Source organism: Macaca thibetana, chromosome 9 (assembly GCF_024542745.1).
Source record: "Macaca thibetana thibetana isolate TM-01 chromosome 9, ASM2454274v1, whole genome shotgun sequence".
Classification (NCBI taxonomy): Eukaryota; Metazoa; Chordata; class Mammalia; order Primates; family Cercopithecidae; genus Macaca; species Macaca thibetana.
The window spans coordinates 60,441,384-60,469,373 of record NC_065586.1 but is presented as its reverse complement, the minus strand read 5'-3'; the positions used below and the strand labels follow the sequence as shown (position 1 = coordinate 60,469,373).

At 41.8% G+C, this 27,990-nt stretch overlaps 1 protein-coding gene across 3 annotated transcripts; it reads right to left on the bottom strand.

Annotated features, from left to right (window-relative positions):
- Nucleotides 1-22: 22 nt before the first annotated feature.
- Nucleotides 23-27,177, bottom strand: PLA2G12B (phospholipase A2 group XIIB). 3 transcript variants are annotated; one of them, XM_050803676.1, is made up of 4 exons: nucleotides 26,819-27,177; nucleotides 14,769-14,857; nucleotides 13,294-13,459; nucleotides 23-574 (listed from the first exon to the last, which is right to left on the bottom strand). In XM_050803676.1, exons 1-4 carry the CDS (start codon nucleotides 27,027-27,029, stop codon nucleotides 453-455), a joined length of 588 nt encoding a protein of 195 aa, XP_050659633.1. In that variant the 5' UTR covers nucleotides 27,030-27,177; the 3' UTR covers nucleotides 23-452. The 3 variants fall into 3 exon arrangements, with proteins under 3 accessions (XP_050659633.1, XP_050659634.1, XP_050659635.1); XM_050803677.1 differs by having other exon boundaries at nucleotides 23-571; XM_050803678.1 differs by having other exon boundaries at nucleotides 14,781-14,857.
- Between the last annotated feature and the right edge of the window lie 813 nt (nucleotides 27,178-27,990).

Sequence of the window (27,990 nt, the reverse complement as noted above, 5' to 3'; positions counted from 1 at the left end):
TTCATTCATCTCTATCCAAATGTTCTAAAAAGTACACTTTATTAAATGTGAGATGCTTACTGGCAACTGAAACATGGGCCAGCAGAAAGTCATTGCCTCCCAAATGCCTGGACTCCCCACAATTTCACTCATGAAAATAATTGTCAGGTCCAGGAATTGCAGGGTTTTCTTGCATTTTAGTCTTTAAGCTAAGAACTGAATTTCCAGGCAACGTGTCTTGGTTGGGGAGAGCAGTCTTAAATGAAGAGTAGCCTTCAAACCACTCCATGTTTTTTTCAATTTTCCTCAAAAGATAGGACTCACTTTCCAGGTGTAGAAAAATGTTTCCTTTCTCCTGCTTTGTGGTGTCCAAACTGTTGGAAGAACGAATGAGTCACGCTGACTCGAAGATTGACATCTCGAAGGCTGACAGCTGTGGTGTCACTCAAAACCGGGAAGGAATCACTTCTTCCTCATAGCTCTTCCTTCTCCTCCTCTGCACAGATGCAAGCTGCCCGCTGACTATTCATAAAGGGGCGGCAGCCCAAAGTCCACACGGTGTTGAACACAGTGTCAACCAGGGAATCACAGGCTACTTGAAAAAGATGAAGAGGGACAGAAAGGTTAACATTGAGTAATTCTGAAGAGGAACTGTATTTCCAGAGATGACATGATACCCAGAGGAAAGTAGAGACAGTAATCCAAATACAGAATTCAAAGGAAGAGCATACATTTCAGAGAACATTCTCAGAAAAGCTCCCACCCAATCCAATAGAGCAGAAGACACCTGGAGGTGCCCTCGCAGGTGGGCCCTTGGTCAAAACAATGGTGAGCAACCAGAACCTCCCACACCACCGTGCTCACTCCATGGAGAATGTTTTTTCCGGAAGACTCCCTCTTTTATGTTTCCATAGCTTTCCCATCTATGGACATACCACCCGGAACACACCCAATCTCGCCTATAGCTTTCACTGTTCAGGTATTGGATGAACAACCATTCACTGATGGAAAAACATTTGCATGTGTTGGATATGTTCGTTAGCCACTGTCTTAGGAGCCAAGGATACAGAGACAAAAGGCATCATCCTCAACTTAAGGACTCCACAGTTTGGATAAAGAGGTGGACAGGTAAACAGATAGCTACACTACTTCATGATGAAAATAACCCCAAGGTGGTACGGGAGCCCACAGAAAGGGTCTCTATCCCTTCGCAGCAAGGGTTATTAGGGGAGGTATCTTAGGGGAAGTAATATATCTAAGTTTAAACTTCAAGAATGGTCAGGAAAACGAAGTACTGATGCATACTAAAACATGGATGAATCTTGAAAACATTATGTTAAGCAAAAGAAGCCGGACACAAAAGGCCACATATTGTATGATTCCGTTTATATGAAATTTTCAGAATAGGCAATCCATATGGAGAGTAAAACAGTGATTGTCTAGGGCTGGGGTGGGGTAGGGAAGGTAATGAGTAATGACTGTTAATGGCTACAGGGTTTCTTTTGGGACTAATGAAAATGTTCTAGAATTAGATTGTGGTGATGGTTGTACAATTCTGTGAATATACAAAAACCACTGAAGTGAAGGGTATATTTTACGGTATGTGAATGATATATCAAATTTTTTAAGTTGGTTCATTGAAAAGATAAAAAATGTTGACAAACTTTTAGCTAGACTAACCAAGAAAAAAAGAGAGGATTCAAATTACCAAATTCAGAAATAAGAGAGAAATGTCACCAACAATCTTACAGAAATAAAAAGGATTAGGGCCAGGCACAGTGGCTCACGCCTGTAATCTCAGCACTTTGGGAGGCCGAAGCAGGCAGATCAGAGGCCAGGAGACCTCCTGGCTAACGAGACCCTCTAGGCTAACACAGTGAAACCCTGTCTCTACGAAAAATACAAAAAATTAGCAGGGTGTGGTGGCGGGCGCCTGTAGTCTCAGCTACTCGGGAGGCTGAGGCAGGAGAATGGCGTGAACCCGGGGGCAGAGATTGCAGTGAGCCAAGATTGCACCACTGCACTCCAGCCTGGGCTACACAGTGAGATTCCGTCTCAAAAAAATAAAAATAAAAAGGATTATAAGGGAATACTATGAATAACTACATGCCAAAAAATGTGGAAAACTTGGATGGAATGGACAAGTTCGTAGAAAGACATGAACTGCTGAAACTGACTCAAGAAGAATAGAAAATATGAATAGACTGTTAGTGTATACAAATACAATTACTAACCCAAGCTGGTGATTTAGTAATTAAAAACTTCCCCAAAGAAATCCAGTTCTACTTGGCTTTACCGGGGAATTTTACCAAACATTTAAAGAATTAATATCAATCCTTTCTAAACTTTTTAAAAAATTAGGAGAGAAGGGATCATTGCCCAACTCATTTTACGAGGTCAATATTACTCTGATAACAAAACCAAAGACATCACAAAAATAACAAACTATAGACTAGTATCTCTTGTGACTATAGATGCAAAATCCTTAACAAAATACTAGTAAACTGAATCCACCAACATATAAAAAGGTTTACATCATGACTAAGTGGGATTTAGCCCACGAATGCTAAACTATACTAAAATCAATTAATATGATACACTACATCAATAGAATATAGAACAAATACCACATGATCATCTCAATAGATGCAGAAAAAACATTTGAAAATATCCAACACTTTTTCATGATAAAAACATTCAGCCAGATGCAGTGGCTCATGCCTTTAATCCTAACACTTTGGGAGGCCAAGGCGGGTGGAGCACCTGAGGTCAGGAGTTCCAGACCAGCCTAGCCAACATGGTGAAACACTGTCTCTACTAAAAATACAAAAATTAGCCAGGCATGGTGGCGGGCGCCTGTAATCCCAGCTACTCAGGAGGCTGAGGCAGGAGAATTGCTTGAACCCGGGGTGTGGAGGTTGCAGTGAGCTGAGATCACACCACTTCACTCCAGCCTGGGCATAAGAGTGAAACTCTGTCTCAGGAAAAAAAAAAAAAAAAAAAAAAGAAGAAGAAGAAGAAGAAGAATTAAAAAAAAAAAAAAAAAAAAAAAAAAACTCAACAAACTGGGAAAAGAGGAGAACTCCCACAACCTGATAAAGCCCATCTAGAGACAGCCATAGCTAACAATCATGCTCAATGGTGAAAGATGAAATGCTTTTACTCTAAGATCAGAAACAAGACAAGAATGTCCACTCACAACACTTCTATTCAATGTTGTATTGGAAGCTCTAGCCAGGGCAATTAGGCAAGAGAAAAAAATTTTAAAAATCCAAATTGTAAAGGAAGATGAAAAGCAGATGGCATTATCTTATATATAGAAAAACCTATGGAATCCATGAAAAAAATCAATTAGAACTAAGGAGTTATTTCAGCTGTGTTGCAGGATATAAGATGAATGTACAAAAATCAAATGTATTTCTATACATTATTAGTAAATGATCTGAAAATAAAATTACAATTACATTTCAATAGCATTAAAAAGAGTAAAATACTTAGGAATAAATTTAACAGAAGTCCAAGATTTGTACTGTGAAAACTATAAACACATTGTTGAAATAAAGAAGACCTAAATAAATGGAAAGGACATTGATATAAATATAATTTTGTTAAGATGGCAATATTCTCAAATTGATCTATAGATTCAATGATAACCCTCTCAAAATTCTACCTGCCATTCCTTGGAGAAATTGACTAACAGTTCCTAAAATTCATATGGAAATGTGAGGGATCCAGAATGTCCAAAATAGTTTTGACAAAAAAGTACACAGTTTAAGAACACATCTTGATTTCAAAATTTACTGCATAACAACAGTAACAGACAGCATGGTCCTGACATAGATCAGTGGAATAGAACTGAGCGTCTAGAAATAAATCTTAACCTTTATGGTCAATTGATTTTTGACAAGGGTGCAAAGATAATTTAATGTAGGAAAGAATAGTCTTTTCAACAAGCGGTGCCAGAACAACTGAATATCCACATAGAAAAGAATGAAATTGGACCATTTTCTTACATCATATACAAATATTAATTCAAAATGAATCACAGACCTAAATGTTAAGAGCTACAACAATGAAACTCTTAGAAGAAAACATGAGTAAATCTTTGTGACCTTGGGTTAGGCAAAGCATTACTACATATGACACCAAAAGTACAAATGACAAAAGAACAGATTAAAAAATAGATAAATTGGACTTAGAATTTGAAACTTCTGTGCTACAAATAATACCATCAAGAAAGTAAGGGGAAAAAAACAAAAAAAGGGGGGAGAAAATGTTTGCTAATCATATCTCTGATAAAGGACTTGAATATATAAAGAACTCTTACAATTCAATAATAAAAAGACAACGCAATTTAAAAAGAGACAAAGAATCCTAATAGACATCCAAGTATATATGCAATGGCCAATAAGCACATAAAAAGATGCCCAACATCAGTAACTGTCAGGGAAATGCAAATTAAAATCACCATGAGATACAGCTTCACAGGGAGTAGGGTCTATAATTAAAAAGACAGATAATGACAAATGTTGGTGAGGATGTGGAAGAGCCTGAGCCTTCACAATTTGCTGGTGAGAATGCAAAATGGTGTGGCCACTTTGGAAAACAGTTTGGCAGCTTTTCAAAATGTTAAACATAGAGTTACCATTTAACCTAGCAATTCCTCTCCTAGATACATACCCAAAAGAAATTAAAACATATGTTTCCACAAAAATTTGTGCATAAATGTTCATAGCAGTATTATTCATAATAGCCAGAGGGTAGAAACAACACAAATGTCCATCAATTGATGAATGGATAAAGAAAGTATGTTGAGGGAGGTTCCAAGATGGCCAAATAGTAACAGCTCCAGTCTACAGCTCCCAGTGTGAGCGATACAGAAGGTGGGTGATTTCTGCATTTCCAACTGCATTTCCAACTGAGGTACCAGGTTTATCTCACTGGGGTTTGTTGGACAGTGGGTACAGCCCACGGAGTGTGAGCCGAAGCATCGCCTCACCCAGGAAGCGCAAGGGGTCAGGGAATTCCCTTTCCTAGCCAAAGGAAGCCGTGACAGACAGTACCTGGAAAATCAGGACACTCCCACCCTAATACTGCACTTTTTCAATGGTCTTAGCAAAAAGCATACCACATTATATCCTGCGCCCAGCTCAGAGGGTCCCATGCCCATGGAGCCTCGCTCACCACTAGCACAGCAGTCTGAGATCAAACTGCAAGGGGGCAGCGAGGCTGGGGGAGGGACGTCACCATTGCTGAGGCTTGAGTAGGTAAAAAAAGCTGCTGGGAAGCTCGAACTGGGTGGAGCCCACTGCAGCACAAGGAGGCCTGCCTGCCTCTGTAGACTCCACCTCTAGGGGCAGGGCATAACTGAAGAAAAGGCAGCAGAAACTTTTGCAGACTTAAACATCCCTGTCTGACAGCTTTGAAGAGAGTAGTGGTTCTCCCAGCATGGAGTTTGAGATCTGAGAACGGACAGACTGCCTCCACAAGTGGGTCCCTGACCCCCGAGTAGCCTAACTGGGAGACACCTCCCAGTAAGGGCCGACAGACACCTCATACAGCTGGGTGCCCCTCTGAGATGAAGCTTCCAGAGAAAGGATCAGGCAGAAACATTTGCCGTTCTGCAGTATTTGCTGTTCTGCAGCCTCCGCTGGTGATACCCAGGCAAACAGGGTCTGGAGTGGACCTCCAGCAAACTCCAACAGACCTGCAGCTGAGGGTCCTGACTGTTAGAAGGAAAAGTAACAAACAAAGGACATCCACACCAAAACCCCATCTGTAGGTCACCATCATCAAAGACCAAAGGTAGATAAAACTACAAAGATAGGGAGAAACCAGAGCAGAAAAGCTGAAAATTCTAAACATCAGAGAGCCTCTTCTCCTCCAAAGGAACGCAGTTCCTCACCAGCAATGGAACAAAGCTGGACGGAGAATGATTTTGACGAGTTGAGAGAAGAAGGCTTCAGACGATCGGTAATAACAAACTTCTCCAAGCTAAAGGAGGATGTTTGAACCCATCGCAAAGAAGCTAAAAACCTTGAAAAAAGAATAGACAAATGGCTAACTAGAATAAACAGCATAGAGAAGACCTTAAACCACCTGGTGGAGTTGAAAACCATGGCATGAGAACTACATGATGCATGCACAAGCTTCAGTAGCCAATTCAATCAAGTGGAAGAAAGGGTATCAGTGATTGAAGATCAAATTAATGAAATGAAGCGAGAAGTTTAGAGAAAAAAGAGTAAAAACAAATGAACAAAGCCTCCAAGAAATATGTGACTATGTGAAAAGACCAAATCTACGTTTGATTGGTATATCTGAAAGTGATGGGGAGAATAGAACCAAGTTGGAAATCACTCTTCAGGATATTATCCAGGAGAACTTCCCCAACCTAGCAAGGCAGGCCAACATTCGAATTCAGGAAATACAGAGAATGCCATAAAGATACTCCTCGAGAAGAGCAACTCCAAGACACATAATTGTCAGATTCACCAAAGTTGAAATGAAGGAAAAAATGTTAAGGGCAGCCAGAGAGAAAGGTCGGGGTACCCACAAAACAAAGGGAAGCCCATCAGACTAACAGTGGATCTCTTGGCAGAAACCCTACAAGCCAGAAGAGAGTGGGGCCAATATTCAACATTCTTAAAGAAAAGAATTTCAACTCAGAATTTCATATCCAGCCAAATTAAGCTTCATAAGTGAAGGAGAAATAAAATCCTTTACAGATAAGCAAATGCTGAGAGATTTTGTCACCACCTGGCCTGCCTTACAAGAGTTCCTAAAGGAAGCACTAAATGTGGAAAGGAACAACCAGTGCCAGCCACTGCAAGAACATGCCAAATTGTAAAGACTATTGATGCTACGAAGAAACTGCATCAACTAACGAGCAAAATAACCAGTGAACATCATAATGACGGGATCAAATTCACACATAACAATATTAACCTTAAATGTAAATAGGCTAAATGCTCCAATTAAAAGACACAGACTGGCAAATTGGATAAAGAGTCAAGACTCATCAGTGTGCTGTATTCAGGAGACTCATCTCACGTGCAGAGACACACATAGGCTCAAAATAAAGGGATGGAGGAAGATCTACCAAGCAAATGGAAAACAAAACAAAACAAAAAGCAGGCTTGCAATCCTAGTCTCTGATAAAACAGACTTTAAACCAACAAAGATCAAAAGAGACAAAGAAGGCCATTACATAATGGTAAAGGGATCAATTCAACAAGAAGATCTAACTATCCTAAATATATATGCACCCAATCGAGGAGCACCCAGATTCATAAAGCAAGTCCTTAGAGACCTACAAAGAGACTTAGACTCCCACACAATAATAATGGGAGACTTTAACACCCCACTGTCAACATTAGACAGACCAACAAGACAGAAAGTTAACAAGGATATCCAGGACTTGAACTCAGCTCTACACCAAGCAGACCTAATAGACATCTACAGAACTCTCCACCCCAAATCAACAGAATATACATTCTTCTCAGCACCACATCGCACTTATTCCACAATTGACCACATAGTTGGAAGTAAAATACTCCTCAGCAAATGTAAAAGAACAGAAATTATAACAAACTGTCTCTCAGAACACAGTGCAATCAAACTAGAACTCAGGATTAAGAAACTCACTCAAAATCACTCAACTACTTGGAAACTGAACAACCTGCTCCTGAATGACTACTGGGTACATAATGAAATGAAGGCAGAAATAAAGATGTTATTTGAAAACAATGAGAACAAAGACACAACATACCAGAATCTCTGCGACACATTTAAAGCAGTGTGTAGAGGGAAATTTAAAGCACTAAATGCCCACAAGAGAAAGCAGGAAAGATCTAAAATTGACACCCTAACATCACAATTAAAAGAACTAGAGAAGAAAGAGCAAACACATTGAAAAGTTAGCAGAAGGCAAGAAATAACTAAGATCAGAGCAGAACTGAAGGAAATAGGGACACAAAAAACCCTTCAAAAAAATCAATGAATCCAGGAGCTGGTTTTTTGAAAAGATCAACAAAATTGATAGACCACTAGCAAGACTAATGAAGCAGAAAAGAGAGAAGAATCAAATAGATGCAATAAAAAAATGATAAAGGGAACATCACCACTGATCCCACAGAAATACAAACTACCATCAGAGAATACAATAAACACCTCTACGCAAATAAACTAGAGAATGAAGAAGAAATGAATAAATTCCTGCACATACACCCTCCCAAGACTAAACCAGGAAGAGGTTGAATCTCTGAATAGACCAATATCAGGCTCTGAAATTGAGGCAATAATTAATAGCCTACCAACCGAAAAAAGTCCAGGACCAGATGTATTCACAGCTGAATTCTACCAGAGGTACAAAGAGGAGCTGGTACCATCCCTTCTGAAACTATCCCAATCAATAGAAAAAGAGGGAATCCTCCCTCACTCATTTTATGAGGCCAATATCATCCTGATACCAAAGCCTGGCAGAGACACAACAAAAAAAGAGAATTTTAGACCAATATCCCTGATGAACATCGATGCGAAAATCCTCAATAAAATACTGGCAAACCGAATCCAGCAGCACATCAAAAAGCTTATCCACCACGAACAAGTTGGCTTCATCCCTGGGATGCAAGGCTGGTTCAACAAATGCAAATCAATAAATGTAATCCATCATATAAACAGAACCAAAGACAAAAACCACATGATTATCTCGATAGATGCAGAAAAGACCTTCAACAAAATTCATGAGCCCTTCATGCTAAAAACTCTCAATAAACTAGTATTGATGGAACATATCTCAAAATAATAAGAGCTATTTATGACAAACCCACAGCCAATATAATACTGAATGGGCAAAAACTGGAAGCATTCCCTTTGAAAACTGGCCCAAGGCAGGGATGCCCTCTCTCACCAATCCTATTCAACATAGTGTTGGAAGTTCTGGCCAGGGCAATCAGGCAAGAAAAGAAATAAAGGGTATTCAGTTAGGAAAAGAGGAAGTCAAATTGTCCCTGTTTGCAGATGACATGATTGTATATTTAGAAAACCCCATGGTCTCAGCCCAAAATCTCCTTAAGCTGATATGCAACTTCTGCAAAGCCTACAGATACAAAATCAATATGCAAAAATCACACACATTCCTATACACCAATAACAGACAAACAGAGAGCCAAATCATGAGTGAACTCCCATTCACAACTGCTTCAAAGAGAATAAAATACCTAAGAATCCAACTTACAAGGGATGCGAAGGACCTCTTCAAGGAGAACTACAAACCACTGCTCAATGAAATAAAAGAGGACACAAACAAATGGAAGAACATTCCATGTTCATGGATAGGAAGAATCAATATCATGAAAATGGCCATTCTGCCCAAGGTAATTTATAGATTTAAGGTCATCCCCATCAAGCTACCAATGACTTTCTTCACAGAATTGCAAAAAACTACTTTAAAGTTCATATGGAACCAAAAAAGAGCCCACATTGCCAAGACAATCCTAAGCCAAAAGAACAAAGTTGGAGGCATCATGCTACCTGACTTCAAACTATACTACAAGGCTACAGTAACCAAAACAGCATGGTACTGGTACCAAAACAGAGATATAGACCAATGGAACAGAACAGAGGCCTCAGAACAGAGGCCTCAATGGAACACCACACATCTACACCCATCTAATCTTTGACAAACCTGACAAAAACAAGAAATGGGGAAGGATTCCCTATTTAATAAATGGTGCTGGGAAAACTTGCTAGCCATATGTAGAAAGCTGAAACTGGATCCCTTCCTTACACCTTATACAAATATTAATTCAACATAGATTAAAGACTTAAATGTTAGACCTAAAACCATAAAAACCCTAGAAGACAACCTAGGCAATCCCATTCAGGACATAGGCATGGGCAAGGGCTTCATGACTGAAACACCAAAAGCAATGGCAACAAAAGCCAAAATTGACAAATGGGATCTAATTAAACTAAAGAGCTTCTGCACAGCAAAAGAAACTACCAGCAGAGTGAACAGGCAGCCCACAGAATGGGAGAAAATTTTTACAATCTACCCATCTGACAAAGGGCTAATATCCAGAATCTACAAAGAACTCAAACAAATTTACAAGAAAAAATCAAACAACTCCATCAAAAAGTGGGCGAAGGATATAAACATACACTTCTCAAAAGAAGACATTTATGCAGCCAACAGACACATGAAAAAATGCTCATCATCACTGGTCATCAGAGAAATGCAAATCAAAACCACAATGAGATACCATCTCACACCAGTTAGAATGGCGATCATTAAAAAGTCAGGCAACAACAGGTGCTGGAGAGGATGTGGAGAAATAGAAACACTTATACATTGTTGTTGGGACTGTAAACCAGTTCAATCATTGTGGAAGACAGTGTGGCAATTCCTCAAGGATCTACAACTAGAAATATCATTTGGCCCAGCCATCCCATTACTGGGTATATACCCAAAGGATTGTAAGTCATGGTACTATAAAGACACATGCACACGTATGTTTATTGCAGCACTATTCACAATAGCAAAGACTTGGAACCAACCCAAATGTCCATCAATGATAGACTGGATTAAGAAAATGTGGCACATATACACCATGGAATACTATGCATCCATAAAAAGGATGAGTTTGTGTCCTTTGTAGGGACATGGATGAAGCTGGAAACCATCATTCTCAGCAAACTATCACAAGGACAGAAAACCAAACACCGCATGGTCTCACTCATAGTTGAGAATTGAACAATGAGAACACTTGGACACAGTGTGGGGAACATCACACACCAGGGCCTGTCGTGGGGTGGAGGGATGGGGGAGGGATAGCATTAGGAGATATACCTAATGTAAATGATGAGTTAATGGGTGCAGCACACCAACATGGCACATGTATACATATGTAACAAACCTGCACGTTGTGCACACGTACCCTAGAACTTAAAGTAGAATTAAAAAAGAAAAAAAGAAAAAAAAAAGAAAATACGTTACAGCCATACAATGGAATATTATTTAGCAATAAAAAGGAATGGAATACTGATACATTCTACAATATGGATAAACCTTGCCAAGTAATGTAAGTCAGTCACAGAAAACCATATATTATATGATTCCATTTATACTAAATGTCCAGAATAGGCAGTTCTAGAGGTAGAAAGTAGATTCGTGATTTCCTCAAGCTGGGCAGGGGGAGTTTGGGGAGAGACTGTTAATGGCCCTGGGGTTCCTTTTCAGGGTGATGAATATGTTCTAAAATTGACTGTGGGATTGACTGCATAATTCTGTGAACATATTTAAAAGCATTTAAATGGGTGAATTGTATCGTGTGTGAATTGTAACTTAATAAATCTGTTTCAACAACAACAAAAAATGAATGATTAGTGCGTTTCACACAGGGGCAGAAAGGAATGGGCCATCTACCCAAGTAGTTTATTCACCAGGTCGGAAACACTCTGTGCAGAATCTACGAAGGGACATTTCTGAGCCTACTGAGGCCCATAAGGAAAAATAGAATATTCTGTGATAAAAATGAGAAATAAGCAATCTTTGAAAATGCTGTATGATGGGTGGATTCATCTCACAGAACGGAACCTGTGTTTTGATTCACCAGGTTGGAAACACGCTTTTTGTAGAATCTCCAAAGGGACATTTCTCAGCCCATTGAGGGCTATAAGAAAAACATCTAATATCCCGTGATAAAAACTAGAAGCAAGCTATCTGAAAATGCTTTGTGATGTGTGGATTCATCTCACAGAATGGAACCTGTGTTTTGATTCACCAGGTTGGAAACACTCTTTTTGTAGAATCTACGAAGGGACAGTTCTGAGCCCACTGAGGCAGGAGTCAGGAGAGAGACCAGGAATGCCCGAGATGATGGTGGAGAGGAAGGCTGGGGCTGAATCAGAAAGGGCCATGTACGGCATACTGAGGAGTCTGGATTTAATCCATAAGGAGGAATGTATTGAATGATTTACACAGGGGGTCAAGATGATCAGATTTGTGTGGCATATCTGGTCCCAATGGTGACCATCAATTAGATGGGACACAGAGACTGGGTTAATTTGCAGTAACCAGGCAAGTGGGATATGAAAGAGATACTTGGGAGAATGAATCAATAGGACATTGCTTGCAGAAAGTAACTTGACCTGACCATAGATTAGCAGCAGGCACTTTTTCATCCTCTGTAGAAACAAAATAGGATGATACTCCCTTTCATAAGGCACACTGAATTATTCACATTTCCAAGCCCTCACACCTTCACCTCCAGACTGCACTCTAGACATTGATCTATGAAAAGATCCAAAATTCTCTCTGCTGCAGACACTGTCTGTGGTGTGGAGCCAGCTCTTTATCAGCCTGCATTTCAACTCTTGTCTTCTAAAAATAGAAAATGCTAATTCACACCTGGATACAATATCCTGGCTTCGAAAACTGAGAGAGTAAAAACTTCCTAAGTAAATTAGGAAAAAGAAATAGTCAGTGCTAGAAACTAGGTAGCAAAGCAGTTGTTTAAAATAACTATCCTTGCTGGGCACGGTGGCTCACGCCTGTAATCCCAGCACTTTGGGAGGCTGAGGCAGGCAGATCACTTGAGTTCAGGAGTTCGAGGCCAGCCTGGGCGACATGGCGAGACACCCCCCATCTCTACTAAAAATACAAAAATCAGCTGGGCATGGTGGCACATGCCTATAATCCCTGCTACATGGGAGGCTGAGGCACAGGAATCACTTGAACCCGGAAACAGAGGTTGTAGTGAGCCAAAATCACACCACTGCACTCCAGCCTGGGTGACGGAATGAGATTCTGTCTCAAAAAATTTTTTTAAATTTTTAAATAAAATAATTGTCCTCAAGTGTATAGAGATCTTTACACCGAAAAGGTTTTTTGAATTCCTACCCTGACTGAAAACAAAACAAACAAACAAAAAAGGCTTAAGCCAAACCAAGTGGTCCTATAAAGAATAATTCCTGATATGGAAAATTATTTAACAGTGGAATGGATAATCCAAGCCAGTTGGGCAATTCCTTCTCCAGCCTTAAATGATAGATTTTTATTTTTTCTGGGAAGGCTTTGGTGTAGTCGTTTACCTTCAGGAGTGGTGCCAGCAGCTCGCGGGCAGGACAGCAAGAACTTTAGTGAAGGAGTGCCCAGAATCTTTCCTTCACCATTTCTTGCTCAGCCACAGTGTTCCGTCAAGAATATTCAGTTAGCTCTGATGATCTCTTTGAGTCTAGGGGTTCTGGCTATATCTCAGTGTGAAAACAGGAACAAAACTCCCTGTGCACTGTACATGCCATTGAGATACCTACCTTCCACTTTGGAGACAAAGCCCAGACTCCGCTTAAGGTCAGAGCAGATGGAGTGGAGACACCATCGGAATTTTGCATCGCAGCGATATTTGTTGGCACCGCACGTGTCATAGCAGACGTCCAGCTGGTTGCAGCACTTGGTCATTGCTGGAATGCCCAAGTCCATCTGGGGAAAAGGGAAGGAAGGGAAAAGAAGGGAAAGAAATGCCACGTTTAGACTAAGGACCTTAGGCAACCTTGCCCACCTTGTTATTAACTAGCCAGTTCTCACATTTCTATTGCATATCCCAATCAATTCAGAAACACCAATGACTCAGTAAAATGCCAACAGTCACAGGATTACAAGTTTTCATTGTTACTTAGTTATTAGTTCAATAAGCGATTCTGGCCCATTTTTCACCTTTTTTTTTTTTTTTTTTTTTTTTTTTTTTTTTAGATGTTAGTAATTTTACAATTCAGAGGCAGCTTACAGTAATGAAAATAGAGACCGGAAGGGTAGTCAAGAGAGCAGAGCCACAGGGCTTCTAAATTAATTAACACTTAACATTCCCATGTGAGATTTTGTGTGAGCAAAGGATTCTACGGCTAAGAAGTATAAAAAAATTCAGCCTCAGTTCATCAAGAGATCACCAGCATCCCAGACAGCACTATTTTAAAGGTGTGTGTGTGTGAGTGTGTGTGGATGTGTTGGAAAGTAGAGTGGGTATAGAACACACAGCTCCTGATCACAGGAGGGCTGTAGTTAAACCACAACATCTCACACACACCCATGCTTACTAAGCATCCTATAAACAACTGTAAATGTAGTGGCATAAACTGTGTAACTAAGTTCATAAAATGCCACATGTGTCTGGGCGTGGTGGCTCACGACTATAATCCCAGTCACCTTTGGGAGGCCGAGGTGGGTGGATCACTTGAGGTCAGGAGTTCGAGACCACCCTGGCCAACATGGTGAAACCCCGTTTCTACCAAAAATACAAAAATTAGCAGGGCATGGGGTATGTTTGTGTGTTTGCAGATTTCTACGATGTCAGCACTCCAAACATAGCCAGTTTGGCACTACTAACATGAAGTCAGCTGCTTGCAAAAGTCATGATGATATGTAACAATCAGCTCTCACTGGCCAGCACCAGCTGGCTCCGGCACATCACTGGAATGGTCCACTAATTTCAATAAGTCAAACCTGTCAGATCTATCTCAAATTAAGTTATGTCGTGATGTCCTAAGTCTCAGCTGACATTTTCAGTGGTGATTTCAAAGTTCTGATCCACTACCAAGGGTTTATCTGAGGGACAGCTGTCCCTGGGAAAAGGAAATCACATATCTTCTTTGAAAATTTTCTCCCTCATATCCTTAAAATACTTAATTGTATTGCTCAACTTTTTTCCAGAAACAATCACTTCCATCAAGGATAACTCTAGGATTGCTCTCAGTCAGAACCAATCAACCAAGAAGGTAATGCTGGCAGTACATACACTTTCTGGTACCTTGAGACCCAGGAAATAGGAGCCGCAGCCGTTGGGCTCTTGGGGCTTGTAGCCAGGTCTGGGCATCGGTGCCTTTCCTTGCAGGAGGAAGAAAGGAAAGCAAGAAGAAATATTTAGAAATCAAGCATTTGGGAACATTCATCAAATGAAAATTTTCTAAAAGCATATTTCACTTTTTCTTTAAAAGTCACTGTTCCTCACATCCAAATCAGGTGATGATGATGATGATGTCACAGAAGAATAATGACTTTCAGACGACTCTGACTTTTTCTCCTAATCTCAAAAAATCTCATGAGCTTTTTTTTTTTTTTTTTTTTTTTTTTTTTGAGACAGGTTCTCTCTGTCACCCAGGCTGGAGTACAGTGGTGTGATCTTGGCTTATTGCAACCTCTGCCTCCTGAGTTCAAGCAATTCTCGTGCCTCAGCCTCCCAAGTAGCTGGGATTACAGGCATGGGCCACCACGCCCAGCTAATTTTTGTAATTTTAGAAGAAACAGGGTTTCACCATGTTGGCCAGGTTGGTCTCGAACTCCTGACCTCGAGTGATCCACCTGCCTCGGCCTCCCAAAGTGCTGGGATTACAGGCGTGAGCCACCGCACTCAGTGAGCACTTCTTTACTGACATTTCTAATGTTTTTTAAATGCATAACCTTGAAGATAAGGGCCATGGCAAAACCCAACTAAAGCTCAAGTTTCCTCATTCCTTAACCACTGCAAGACCATACGCCACTCAAAGAACAAGCAGAACACAACTTATCGTACACTGAAGGAATCGGAGTTGTAACAACACCACAAAAGGGTTTTAACTTGCAGGAGATTCAAGCAAGATTCCATAAACCTAGAGCATGATTGAGCAAAGAGCAAAGAAATCACCCTGATGTGGTATCTTAGGCATTTATTTCATAGAAGTAAGCAGAAATGATCTGAACAGCTTTGAATTTCTGTTTTTTATGATCTTTCAAATGTGTAGAGAGAAGCTTTATCAGTTACATCCACGGCAGTGCCCACAGGTAAAGATAACCTTGACCTGACATGACCTCAGGACAGCCATCTGCAGTGGGTATTTTATCCCATTATCCAGATAAGAAACTCGGGCTAAAAAGTCGCATGACTTACCTAACATCATAGAAAAAGTGGGGGAAATAGGATATAAAGTCAGATTTCCTGTTTGTCTCCAAAACCCATGCTCCTTCACCACATCTCTGCCTCTTTTTAGGAGATACAAGACCTTAGAGTAAGGCATAAGACACTCCTTCTTTCTTTCTCTTTTTCTTTCTTTCTTTTCTTTCTTTTCTTTTTTTTTTCTTTTCTTTCTCTCTCTCTCTTTCTCTTTCTTTCTCTTCTTCTTCCTTATTCTTCTTCTCCTCCTCCTCCTTCTTCTCCTTCCTTCCTTTTCTTCTTCTGCTTCTTTTTTTCTTTTCTTTTATTCATTCATTCTTTCTTTCTTTCTTTCCTTCCTTCCTTCCTTCCTTCAATCTTCTCCTACCAGGTATTTATTTTTTAATTATTTCGTATTATGAAATATTTCAAAACTGTTGAAAAGTCAGAGAAACAAACAACTCGTACCAAATGCACAAACATAATAAATGTTAACATCTGCCGAACTTGCTATAAATGTTTTTTGTTTTTTAATTAAATGTGACAGTTAAAGTACGGGTTTAGGGTGCTGTTGAAGCCTCTTTGCACTCATCATTCTGTTTTAACTTTTAGACACTAAGTTTATATTTTAAAGCCCTCACTTTGTATCATTCTGCAAAATTGTCTTGATTATGCTTGGACCTTTACTCTCACAAAGAACTTTGCAATTTTTTTGAATTTGTAGAACCAACTTAGTAAATTCTGCAAGAAAGATGGTCAAGAGTTTTATTGAAAAATTCATCGAATGTATAGATTTGGAGACAGCTGCCTTTCTTAGGATACTCAGTCTTCCCAAATACAGACACGGTATAGTTCTCTGTTTACTTATGTCTTCCTGTATGTCATTCAACAGAGCACTGCAATTTTCTCCATATGTGTATTATACTTTCTATATACCTATATTATTCAGATCCTTAAACAAGATGGAATATCTCATAAAAATCCGGAGCTAAGACTCATGCCTCTGGTATAGTAAATCTGCACTTTCCTGGAACCCAGGCTGCTTCCAGCTTTCTACTCTACCAGCTGTAGAGTGTAGCCCTGGCTCTCATGGTCTAAGATGGCGCTTCAGCCAACATCCATATTACCTGTAACAGGACAGGAGGAGTTGGAAGCGTCCAGCCCCTCTCTTCAGTAAACACACTCCAGAATGTTATACCCGTCACTTCCTCATACTTCCCTCTGGCCAGACCTTAATCAAATGGCAAAATCTGGTTGCAAAGGTGGGCTAGAAAATGAAGTGGGCAGCCATGAGCCCAGCTAAAACGTGGAAGGAGGGGCTTGATACTGTAGAAAAGAGGAAGAATGGACATTAGGGGACACTAAGCAGTTTCTGCCACACTTTGGGTATTTGTTGCTGTGATACATGTGGTTATAACATTGTGGTCCAAGATGACTTCCAATGATCCCCACCTCCTGGTATTCACCTCCTTGTATATAGTCCCAGGAGTGGTCTGTGTGACCAAGAGAATACTGCAGACGTGGAGGTGTGCTCCTCCTAAGACTAAGCTATAAAAGACCACAATTTCTGTCTTGGACTCTCTTATTCTCCCTCTCTCACCGTTCACTCTAGGGGAAGTTATGTCATGAACAGTCCCATGGAAAGACCCATCTGGCAAAGAACTAAAACCTCCTGACAATAGCCACATGAATTTAACAAGAGATCCTCCAGCCCCAGCTGAATCTCCAGAGATGGCAGCATCAGCTGGGCAACATGACCTCAACCTTACCAGAAACTGAGCCAGAATTGCCCAGCAAAGCCACTCCAGGATCCCCGACCCTTAGCAACTGTGTGATATAATCTTTGCTACTGTAAGCTGCTAAGTTTTGAGGTACCTTGTTGCTCAATAATATATAACTGTTTCAGTTGCCATTATGATTTTTTTTTTTTTTTTTTTTTTTTTTTGAGACGGAATCTCACTCTGTTGCCCAGGCTGGAGTGCAGTGGTACAATCTTGGCTCACTGCAGTCTCTGCCTCCCAAGTTCAAGTGATTCTTCTGCCTCAGCCTCCTGAGTAGCTGGGGTTACAGGTGCACACCATCACACCCAGCTACTTTTTGTATTTTTAGTAGAGCTGGGGTTTCACTATGTTGGCCAGGCTGGTCTCGAACTCCTGGCCTCAAGTGATCCACCCACCTTGGCCTCCCAAAGTGCTGGGATTACAGGTGTGAGCCACCTTGCCTGGCCTGCCATTATGATTTTAATCTCTTTGTTATATTTTTTTCTATGACAGCTTTATTGAGCTATAATTCATATATCATATACATTCACTCATTTAATGTGTACGATTCAATGGTTTTGGCATATCCACATAGTTGTCCAGTCAACACCATAATCTAATTTTAGAACATTATAATCTCAAAAAGAAACCCTGTACCCATTAGTCACCACTCCCATCTCCCTACCCCCAGCCCTAGGCAACTCCTTCACATGAATTAAATCATACAACAGGTGGCCTTTAGTGTCTGGCTTCTTTCACTTAGCATAATGTTTTCTGGTTTCATACATGTTGTAGTATGTATCAGTACTTAAGTTCTTTTTATTGCCAGAAAAACCTTCCATTGTATAGGCATACCATATTTTGTTTACCCATTCATCGGTTAATAGACATTTGCGTTGTTTTCACCCTTTAGCTATTATGAATAATACTGCTACTAATATTTGTAGACAGGTTTTTGTGTGGACATGTGTTTCATTTCTCCATAAGAATAGGATTGCTGGGTCATATGGTAACTCTGTTGAACATTTTAAGGAATTGCCACACTGTTTTCCAAAGTGGCTGCACCACATTCCCACCAGCAATGCATGAGGGTTCCAGTTTCTCCACATCCTCACCAACACTAGCTATTGTCTGTCTTTTTTATTGTAGCCATCCTGGCGGGAGTGAGGTGGTGTTTCACGGTAGTTTTGATTTGCATTTCTCTAATGATTATGTTGAGCATCTTTTTATGTGCTTATTGGCCATTCATATAAATTCTTTTGGAAAATGTCTTTTTAAAGCCTCTACCCACTCTATAATTGAGTTATTTATCTTTTACTGTTGAGTTGTAAGTGTTCTTTATGTATTTTGGAAGCAAGTGCCTTGTCAAATCTGCAAACATTTTCTCCCATTCTGTGGGTTGTCTTTTCACTTTTTTGATGGTGTAACTATTTATTTTTTTCTTCTTCTTTTTTTTTAAGAGATGGGGTCTCGCTGTGTCACCCAGGTTGGAGTGCAGTGGCACAATCATAGCTCACTGCAGCTTCAAGCTCCCTGGTTCAAGTGATCCTCCTGCCTCAGCTGTCCACGTAGCTATGACTGCAGGTGCATGCCATCATGCATGGCTAACTTGTAAATTTTTTTATAGAGATGGGGTCTTGCTATGTTGCCCAGGCTGGTCTTAAACTCCTAGGCGCAAGCAGCTCTCCAACCTCAGCTTAATGAGCTGCTAGAATTACAGGCATGAGCCACTGTGCCCTGCCTCTTTTCATTTTCTTCTTTTCTTTTATTTTTTGAGACAGGGTCTCTCACTCTGTCACCCAGGCTGGAGTGCAGTGGTGTGATCTTGGCACACTACAGCCTCAATCTCCCAGGCCCAAGCAAGCCTCCCACCTCAGCCTCCCTAGTAGCTGGGACCACAAGTGCTATCACTGCACCTGACTAATTTTTGTATTTTTTTGTGAAGATGGGGTTTTGCTATGTTGCCCAAGCTAGTCTTGAATTCCCAGACTGAAGCTATCCACCCGTCTTGGCTTTCCAAAGGGCTGAGATTATAGGCATGAACCACGGCACCCAGCCTTCTTTTTCTTATTGAGGTGAAATTCAGATAACACAAAATTAACCATCTTAAAGTATGCAATTAAATATATTCACAATGTTGTACAACCATCACCTTTATCTAGTTCAAAAACATTTTCATCACCCCCAAGGTAGACCTTGTGCCCATTCAGCAGTCACTCCCTGTCTCAGGCAGTTTGGATGCTATAACAAAAATACCATAGACTGGATGGCTTACACAGCAGAAATTTATTCCTCACAGTGCTGAAGGCTGGGAATTCCAAGATCAGGATGCCAGTGCATTCCATATCTGGTGAGGGCCTTCTTCCCGGCTTGCAGATGGCCTTGTCTTCTCTTCTTTCTCTTTCTCTTCTTACGAGGACACTAGTCTCATCATGGTGGCCCCACACTCAAGATAGCATCTCAGCTCACTGCAACCTCTGCCTCCTGGGTTCAAGCCATTCTCCTGCCTCAGCCTCTGGAGTAGCTGGGATTACAGGTGCCTGCCACCACGCCTGGCTAAGTTTTTGTATTTTTAGTAGAGACAGGGTTTCGCCATGTTGTCCAGGCTGGTCTTGAACGCCTGACCTTAAGTGATCTGCCCTCCTCGGCCTCCCAAAGTGCCAAGGTTACAGGCGTGAGCCACCACGCCTAGCCAGAGAAGGAAACATCTTTTTCACAACTTCGCTGAAAAGGGCATTCGCTACAGACTTGGCTCAGTTTCTTGGGTTACCCTCTGCCTTTTTGCCCTTGATAACTCACAGAAGATAAAACTCTGCTATTCTAGTTTGAAAGATACCGGAATGGAATTCCTATCCAGCCTGCAGCTGATGATGGTTATTTTTATTTTATTTAATGTTTTATGTTAACTGCAGAAATTCTGTTTAGAAATGAAGCTGAAAGTATAAGTTCTAAGACAAAAGGTAATGGTTTCAGTCTAGGCAGAAACAGAAATCATTCAAGAATACCATATCCTCAAATTATCGTTTGAGGAGCTTATGGTTGATGTTTTAAGTCTAGGCATTAATAATGTATCATATCCACAGATGTTTTATTTTCTGGCTGGAGCTGTTTATAGGAGTGAGAGGCCGACAACTTGATCCTGTTCAAATTCACATTTTAGTGTTCATAAAAAAAGTTTTATTGGAACACAGCCGCACTCATGATTTAGCTATGGCTGCATTCACAGAAAAAAACAGCAGAATACTGTTCTAATCTTGATGTGAGGATGGTTTTCTAATCAAGACATAAAAATCAGAAGCCATAAAGAAAGAGACTGACAGATTTGATCTTATAAAACTTAAAAGCTTCTGAATAAAGTGAAATACCATAAAAGTCTTAAAAGACAAACTGGAGGGAGATTGAGAAGAGTTAGCCAAGAATCCAAGAGCTCTGCCTGCCAGTGGTGGACACTGCCTCCTGAGCCCACCCTTTTATCTCTGTCACTGGAAAGAGCAGCACAAACTTTCAGGGCTTTGTGTCCCAGGGCAAGAGTTTTGCCTTCCCGGGAGGGTGCATCCATCCTCTCCACCCAGCTGGTTCCCCGGGAGGTGCTAGCAGGGAGTGAGTACGCTTTATTGAAAGGTACATCTGCAGCAAACCACCGTGGCACACATTTGCCTGTGTAACCAAACTGCACATCCTGCACATGTACCCCAGAACTTAAAAATCTACATTAAAAAAAGGATTAACATTTGTATTTCCAAAAGAAATTCACGGGAGTGATTTTTTCCTCTCTGGCAGCAATAGTTCTTATCACTCTTCTTTTAAATTTTGCCACTCTGTTGGCTAAAAGTGGCATCTCATTGTTACTTTAATTTGTAGGCCCCTGATCAATACTGAATTCAACCATATTATTTGTATGCAAACCATTTAGTTTTTCTTTTCTGTCAATTGCCTATTTCCATTCTTTGCTCATTTTTCTTTTAGACCTTTCGCCTATTTCTTCACAGTTCGTAAGAACCTTTTTGTAGTATACATATTGTGTCTTTGTCATTTGTTTTACAATTTTCCACTTAATAGTATGATTTTTCTATTAATGTTGTATTGTTATAAAGAACAGATAATGATACCAAATGAATAATAAGAGTATTTACTAAACTATTATAGGCATGGCTTCATCAACAACCCCGACTAGCTGTCTCAAACGTGAGAAAAAATAATTTCCAGGCGGGGAGCAGTGGCTCACACCTGTAATCCCAGCACTTTAGGAAGCCCAGCAGGGGGATCACCTGAGGTCACAAGTTCGAGACCAGCCTGGCCAACATGGTGAAAGCCCGTCACTACTAAAAATACAAAGTAGCTGGGTGTGGTGGCGCATGCCTGTAATCCCAGCTACACCAGGAGGCTGAGGCAGGAGAATCACTTGAACCCAGAAGGTGGAGACTGCAGAGAGCCGAGATGGTGCCACTGCACTCCAGCCTGGGTGACAGAGGGAGACTCCATCTCAAGAAAAACAAAATTCCAGAAAAAAAAAAGAAAGAAAAGTATGTCTTCCTTCCTCCCAGAAACACTCAGATGCAACATGACTAACACATCAACGGAACACAGCAGGACAGAGGCAATTCTCCTGAAGAGAAGAACTCTGTATTACAGTTGCGAAAACAGATTAAGTTACTGCAAAAGGTAGGGTGACCAACTTGTCCTGGTTTGCCTGGTACCATCCCAGTGTTAGTACTGAAAGTCCCACATCCCAGGAGCATCTCCCCTACTCCCTGAGTCCCCAGCAGACTAGGAGGTCAGTCACCCAAAAACAAGAATAATCTGTTTGCCTCTAAGCCAGTGGCTGTTTTCATTTTTTGGGCTCTGGATCCCCTGGAGAATCTGATGAAGTCTGTGAGTTATTTCCCTGGAAAAAGATACAAACTCACAGGTTTATAAAATTTTGCTGTAAAACGTCAGATAAAAATTCTCTTTAAAAAATAGACCGATATTTATTTTTATTTATGTGTTTATTTTTGAAACTTAATCTCGCTCTGTTGCCCAGGCTGGAGTGCAATGGCGTGATCTCGGCTCACTGCAACCTCCGCCTCCCGGGTTCAAGTGATTCTCCTGCCTCAGCCTCCCAAGTAGCTAGGATTACAGGTCGCGCCACCACACCCAGCTAATTTTTGTATTTTTAGTACAGATGGGGTTTCACCATGTTGGCCAGGCTGGTCTCAAACTCCTGACTTCAAATGATCCACCTGCCTCAGCCTCCCAAAGTGCTGGGATTACAATAGACTGATGGTTAAAGAAACTTTTAAGATACTTTTACTCTTGGAACTAAATCCAGGAAGAAATTCATTTTCAGGATCTTTTATTAAAGTGTGAAAGCGTGAACAGCATCATCATAGAAACTCTGCTCCATTGACCCAGCTCCAGAGACCTTCGTGAGGCAGGTAACTCTCCAGTCATTGTTCCCTCGAGGGACTTCTTCCAGAAGCTGAGAGGCTGTTGTCCAGCCACTGGGATTTCTGGGATTTTTCATTTTTATGTTGAAAGACAACTGGAAGAATCTGAATGCAATTAACCTGTTCACTAGATTGTCTTTCTCATAACGTTTATAAAATTTGTTTGGTACCTACCATGCTCTTTATATACTACTGATTCTTTATGTATATTATCTTTAATTCTCACAACACCTTTGCAAGGTGGGTATTAGTAACACTATTTTTACATATTTGAGGAAACTAAGGTTGAGAGAGTCAGATAACTCACCCAAGGTCACCAGCAATGGGATATTTTCCCCTAAATTCAAATCCATGATTTTTCCATTACCATGCTTATTTCTCAAAGTCTGGTTCAAAGACTACCCATTAAAAGTGCAGTTCCAGCCGGGCGAGGTGGCTCACATCTGTAATCCCAGCACTTTGGGAGGCCGAGGGGGGCGGATCACGAGATCAGGAGATCGAGACCATCCTAGCTCACAATTAAACCCCGTCTCTACTAAAAATACAAAAAATTAGCTGGGCGTGGTGGTGGTGCATTCCAGCCTGCGTGATAGAGTGAGACTCTGTCTCAAAAAAAAAAAAAAAAAAAGTGCAGTTCCAAGGTCCCTCCACAGGCCTACTGCATCAGAATCTCTGGAGATGGAAAAGGGTATCTACATTTTGGAAACAATTCTCAAGGAAATCTTGTTTGCATTGGTACAGAGTCTTTTTTTTTTTTTTTTTTTTTTTTTTTCAGACGGAATCTCGCTCTGTCGCCCAGGCTGGAGTGCAGTGGCGCAATCTCGGCTCACTGCAAGCTCCACCTCCCGGGTTCACACCATTCTTCTGCCTCAGCCTCCCGAGTAGCTGGGACTACAGGCGCCCGCCACCACGCCCGGCTATTTTTTTTTGTATTTTTAGTAGAGACAGGGTTTCACCATGTTAGCCAGGATGGTCTCGATCTCTTGACCTCGTGATCTGCCCACCTCGGCCTCCCAAAGTGCTGGCATTACAGGCTTGAGCCACCGCGCCCAGCTGGTACAGACTCCTTAATGACAGCTGTGCTAGGTATGCCATTGACACACGCTGGATCTTGTCATATTTATAGCCCACTTGTTTGACAAGTACAGATTTTGTGTGTTGGCACGAGAACAAATTACTTTAGATACGAGAAGCACGGAAAACAATGTTGACATGCTATCATGGGCTACCAGGATACATACACAGTTTTATCTGCCTGCATAATTTAACCTGTGGGCTGAAGTTCTCTAAGAATGACGTCATAGAATGGCATTCCTTTACCTCGGCTGTGCTTTGCAATCACCTGGGAAAAACGTTAAACTACTGATGTCTGGGACCAACCCACAGAAATTTTGATTTAATTGATTTGGTGCCAGGTGTTGTTAAAGCCCCTCAGGTGATCTGAAGTGTACCCAAGTTAGAAAGCCGCTGTTTTAAATAGTAGTTAGTACCTATCAAAGGTAAGATCTGGCTGGTGCTGTGGCTCACGCCTATAATCCCAGCAATTTGGGAGGCCAAGTTGGGAGGATTGCTGGAACCCCGGAGTTGGAGACCAGCCTGGGTAAGATGGTGAGACTCCCTTCTCTACAAAAAGTTACAACATTATCTGGGCATGGTGGCGCATACTTGTAGCCCAAGCTAACTGAGAGGCTGAGGCAGGAGGATCTCCTAAGCCCAGAAACTCTTACTAATCAGAAACACCTGGAGTGGGGCCCGGCGACCTATTTAAATCAGCCCTCCAGGGGCTTCAATGCACAGGCGAGTTTGAGAATCACTACTTAAAAAACAAGCACGGTGCATGAGAGCTGTGTCACAGAGCAAACTACAAAAGCGCAGACTCGTTAGTAGGCGTTGTCTGTTCCAAAGATTGCTCGATTCACAATCAATTTGAGAAGATATTTTGTACTCTTGGGCACAGCCGACAGGTTTTTGGCTCCACTGGGTTCCAAGGTAAGGAGGCGTAGTCCCCTATTTTTCTAAGTGTTTTTCAGGCCTCTCATTGAGCAGGCCGTTTTACACAAAGTGAGAAGAGTTATTTGCCTTCCTCTTCTCTCTATTTACTCTTCCCATCCCCCACCAGTTGCTGCTGGCGTCCACCCTGCCCAGCCAGGGGCTCTGCAACTAAAATTTGCTCAAGTCTTTTAATGCTGTTTTGCTAGAGAAGGAAGAAAAGGGTTTGGTTCTTGATTTTAATAGAAATTCCTGCTGTTACCTATTTGCTGAACCACAGATATTAGTCTTGTGTTGCCTTTAGGAAGGAAAACACCTGTGTTGATTCCAATGTCTGAAGTGAGTCAACCCCTTCCCTGCCCCATCTGTGCAAACGAGGTGAGCATAATCCAGTGGCAAGGCCTCTGCATTGGTCTAACTGCCTTGGCCAAATACACGGTTTCAGGGCCAGGTGGGTCCTAACAGACCAGGCATTTTTCTCTGTGAAGCTTTCACAAAGAAGCTGCAGCATAGATGGTTAAACCATAGATTTTAACTATAGATGGTTAAACCATCTATGCTGCAAAACTTTGGGTCCTGATGCAATGATTAACCATTACCTCCTAGTCACTGTTAGTGTATAAGGAAGCGATTTTCCCCACTCAAAAACGAATAGAGAGACTTATGGGGTGAGTCCGGGAAGTTTGTAGTTTTTTTGTGCATCTCTTGAAAGCGGACTTTTTCTCTGTTATTTGGAGAAAATATTTCTCAAATAATTTTTCCTGTTAGGCTAAACTGACCATTTTCATTTCTAATCCCATGATGAGATAGTTGACTAATTAAACCTTAAAACTAATGCTACCCATGACCTGAGACTGTGCATGCTTTCATGCACATTGGCAATTACAAGGTGCTACCCAGCTTCAGGGCCTGGGGCTCCACATTTTGCTCCCATTACATTAATTTCCAGGGCCCAGTGAAGGAAGCACTCGTGCCAGGGACTCCGTGCCGGCAGTCAGGTATGCACCTTAGCTCCTGTGTACCCCAGTCCTACTCAGGCAAGGTAGGGGAAGTGCTCCTGCTAGCTCACAATTCTACATCCTACATCTGGCGCCAAGCCCAGGGGACAGCCCTTGGGATCCCTGGTGAGCCACGAACCCTTCCTCTCCACAGCAGGCCTGTCATTGCCGAGGCCGCAGGCAGGGACAGCTCCCCTGGGAAAGTCCAATAAATTGATGGCAGTCAGGGACCGAGAGCTGGGAGGACGGTGTGAACTGCAACAGCGGGGAGGGACAATTTGTTTCCAAGCTGAGCACAGAGCAACTGAAGAGGCGGTTTTGCCCCGTGGCAGATTTTCCTCTGCATGTTCAGCTTCAGTTTTCATCCCTGGGAACTCCTCACAGAGACCTCTCACACCCACCCTCCTTCTTCCCACCCCAGGTACCCTTTTCCTAAGAACAGCCTCACAACAAACTCATAAAATGGCCCAGGGAAGGTTACCCAGATACAATACAGGAAGCTCAGTGAAATGTGAGTTTGAGATAACAAAGAATTTGTCAGGATAAGTATGTTCCAGATATTTCACTGGATATACTTATACTAATGACTTATTTGTTGTTCATTTGGATTTCACATTTCACTGGGTGTCCTACATTTTTATCTGCTAAATCTGGCAGCTCTAAATGGTTAACAGGAAAAAGTCCAAGACAGATCGTGGCCTCTCTGGGGCTGCCCATGGGTCCTTCAGCGACAGTTTTCACAGAAAGAGAAACCGCACACTCACCATATCGGCACCTGTACTGACAGACTCCATTCTTCCCTCCCAGCAGCTCCAGAAAAGAATCGAAGTAGCTGTTGACAGATTCAAAGCTTCCCCGGAGGTGCCGAAGGCCCCAGTCTGAATAGGACTCCTCTGCATCAGGGCTCGTGTCACTCTGAGCCAGGACAACCCCAAGGCTGAGCCACAAAACCAAGAAGCCACTGGCCAGCTTCATCCTGCAGCCAGGTAGGTACTGGGTTCTCTCCTCAAACCCCAGCCAGTGTCCCAGAAGTCCAGGGACAAACCCCCTACCCAGATGTCAGGCAGGACTGGGAAAGGGATTATCTGGAACATTCAATCTGTCTGTTCCCCAGAGGTGGACTTTAAACATAGCTACGGAGGTTGGGATGAGATCAGGGCAATTAGAAAGAGGGCAAAGGTTAGGGAGTGGGAGGGCCAGGGAGAGAGAACACTTCAAAGTGGATTCTGCTACCCTGGAGGAGGGAGATGTTGACCAACTTCGAGGACACAGAAACGGTGGAGCATTCGGAGTTCTACCCCCACCAGCTTGTTTACCTATTGATCAGTTACAAGTGTGGCTCTTCAGGGCCAGCCTCTTGGTAGAAGAGCTTGCCTGAAGGTCCTAGCCGCACCCCTCAGCCAGCTAGCTACCTACACAGTCTCCAAGGAGAGTCAGGAGGATGTGTAAAGGGCTCAGGAAAGCCCCAGTGATAGGGGTTAATAGTCACTTTACCAAGGGTCACAATATTGTCAGAGTTTGTACCAAGTGTGTGTTAAGTAGAAGTTCAGATGTGAGACCCCGGCTTCTGCTTTGGAACCCACATGGCTCTCAGACTCATAAATCCTCTAATTTGGCAGAGCTCCCAGATGCAGCCATCTGAGTGCAGGGACAGTTTTGCTTCTATTTACAGCAGTGTCTCTGTTTACACTCAGCAGCACTGAATCGTAAGACAAGATCTACAGATGGCCCAAGGACGATTCCGGGGGCATTCTGCTCTCCTGCTGGTGTTTTTCCTTTGAGTTACTTAAAAGTCAGAGGGTTTATCAAATAGTGTATTTGAGAGTTTAGGCTTTTAAGACTGTTGACTGAAGTCTAGTGTTTTCGTATCATTTTCAGTTTAGACTCTTTTAGTCGTGTGAAGAAATGCCATCTATAAAATCACTAGTCTAGGGCC

Excerpts from the sequence above, each read along its gene's own strand:
- PLA2G12B (XM_050803676.1), bottom strand. The coding sequence starts at position 27,029 with ATGAAGCTGGCCAGTGGCTTCTTGGTTTTGTGGCTCAGCCTTGGGGTT. Across the intron at positions 14,858-26,818 it reads TCAGTACAGGTGCCGATATG|GAAAGGCACCGATGCCCAGA; the intron begins GTGAGTGTGCGG and ends TCCTCCTGCAAG. Across the intron at positions 575-13,293 it reads CTTTGTCTCCAAAGTGGAAG|TAGCCTGTGATTCCCTGGTT; the intron begins GTAGGTATCTCA and ends ATCTTTTTCAAG.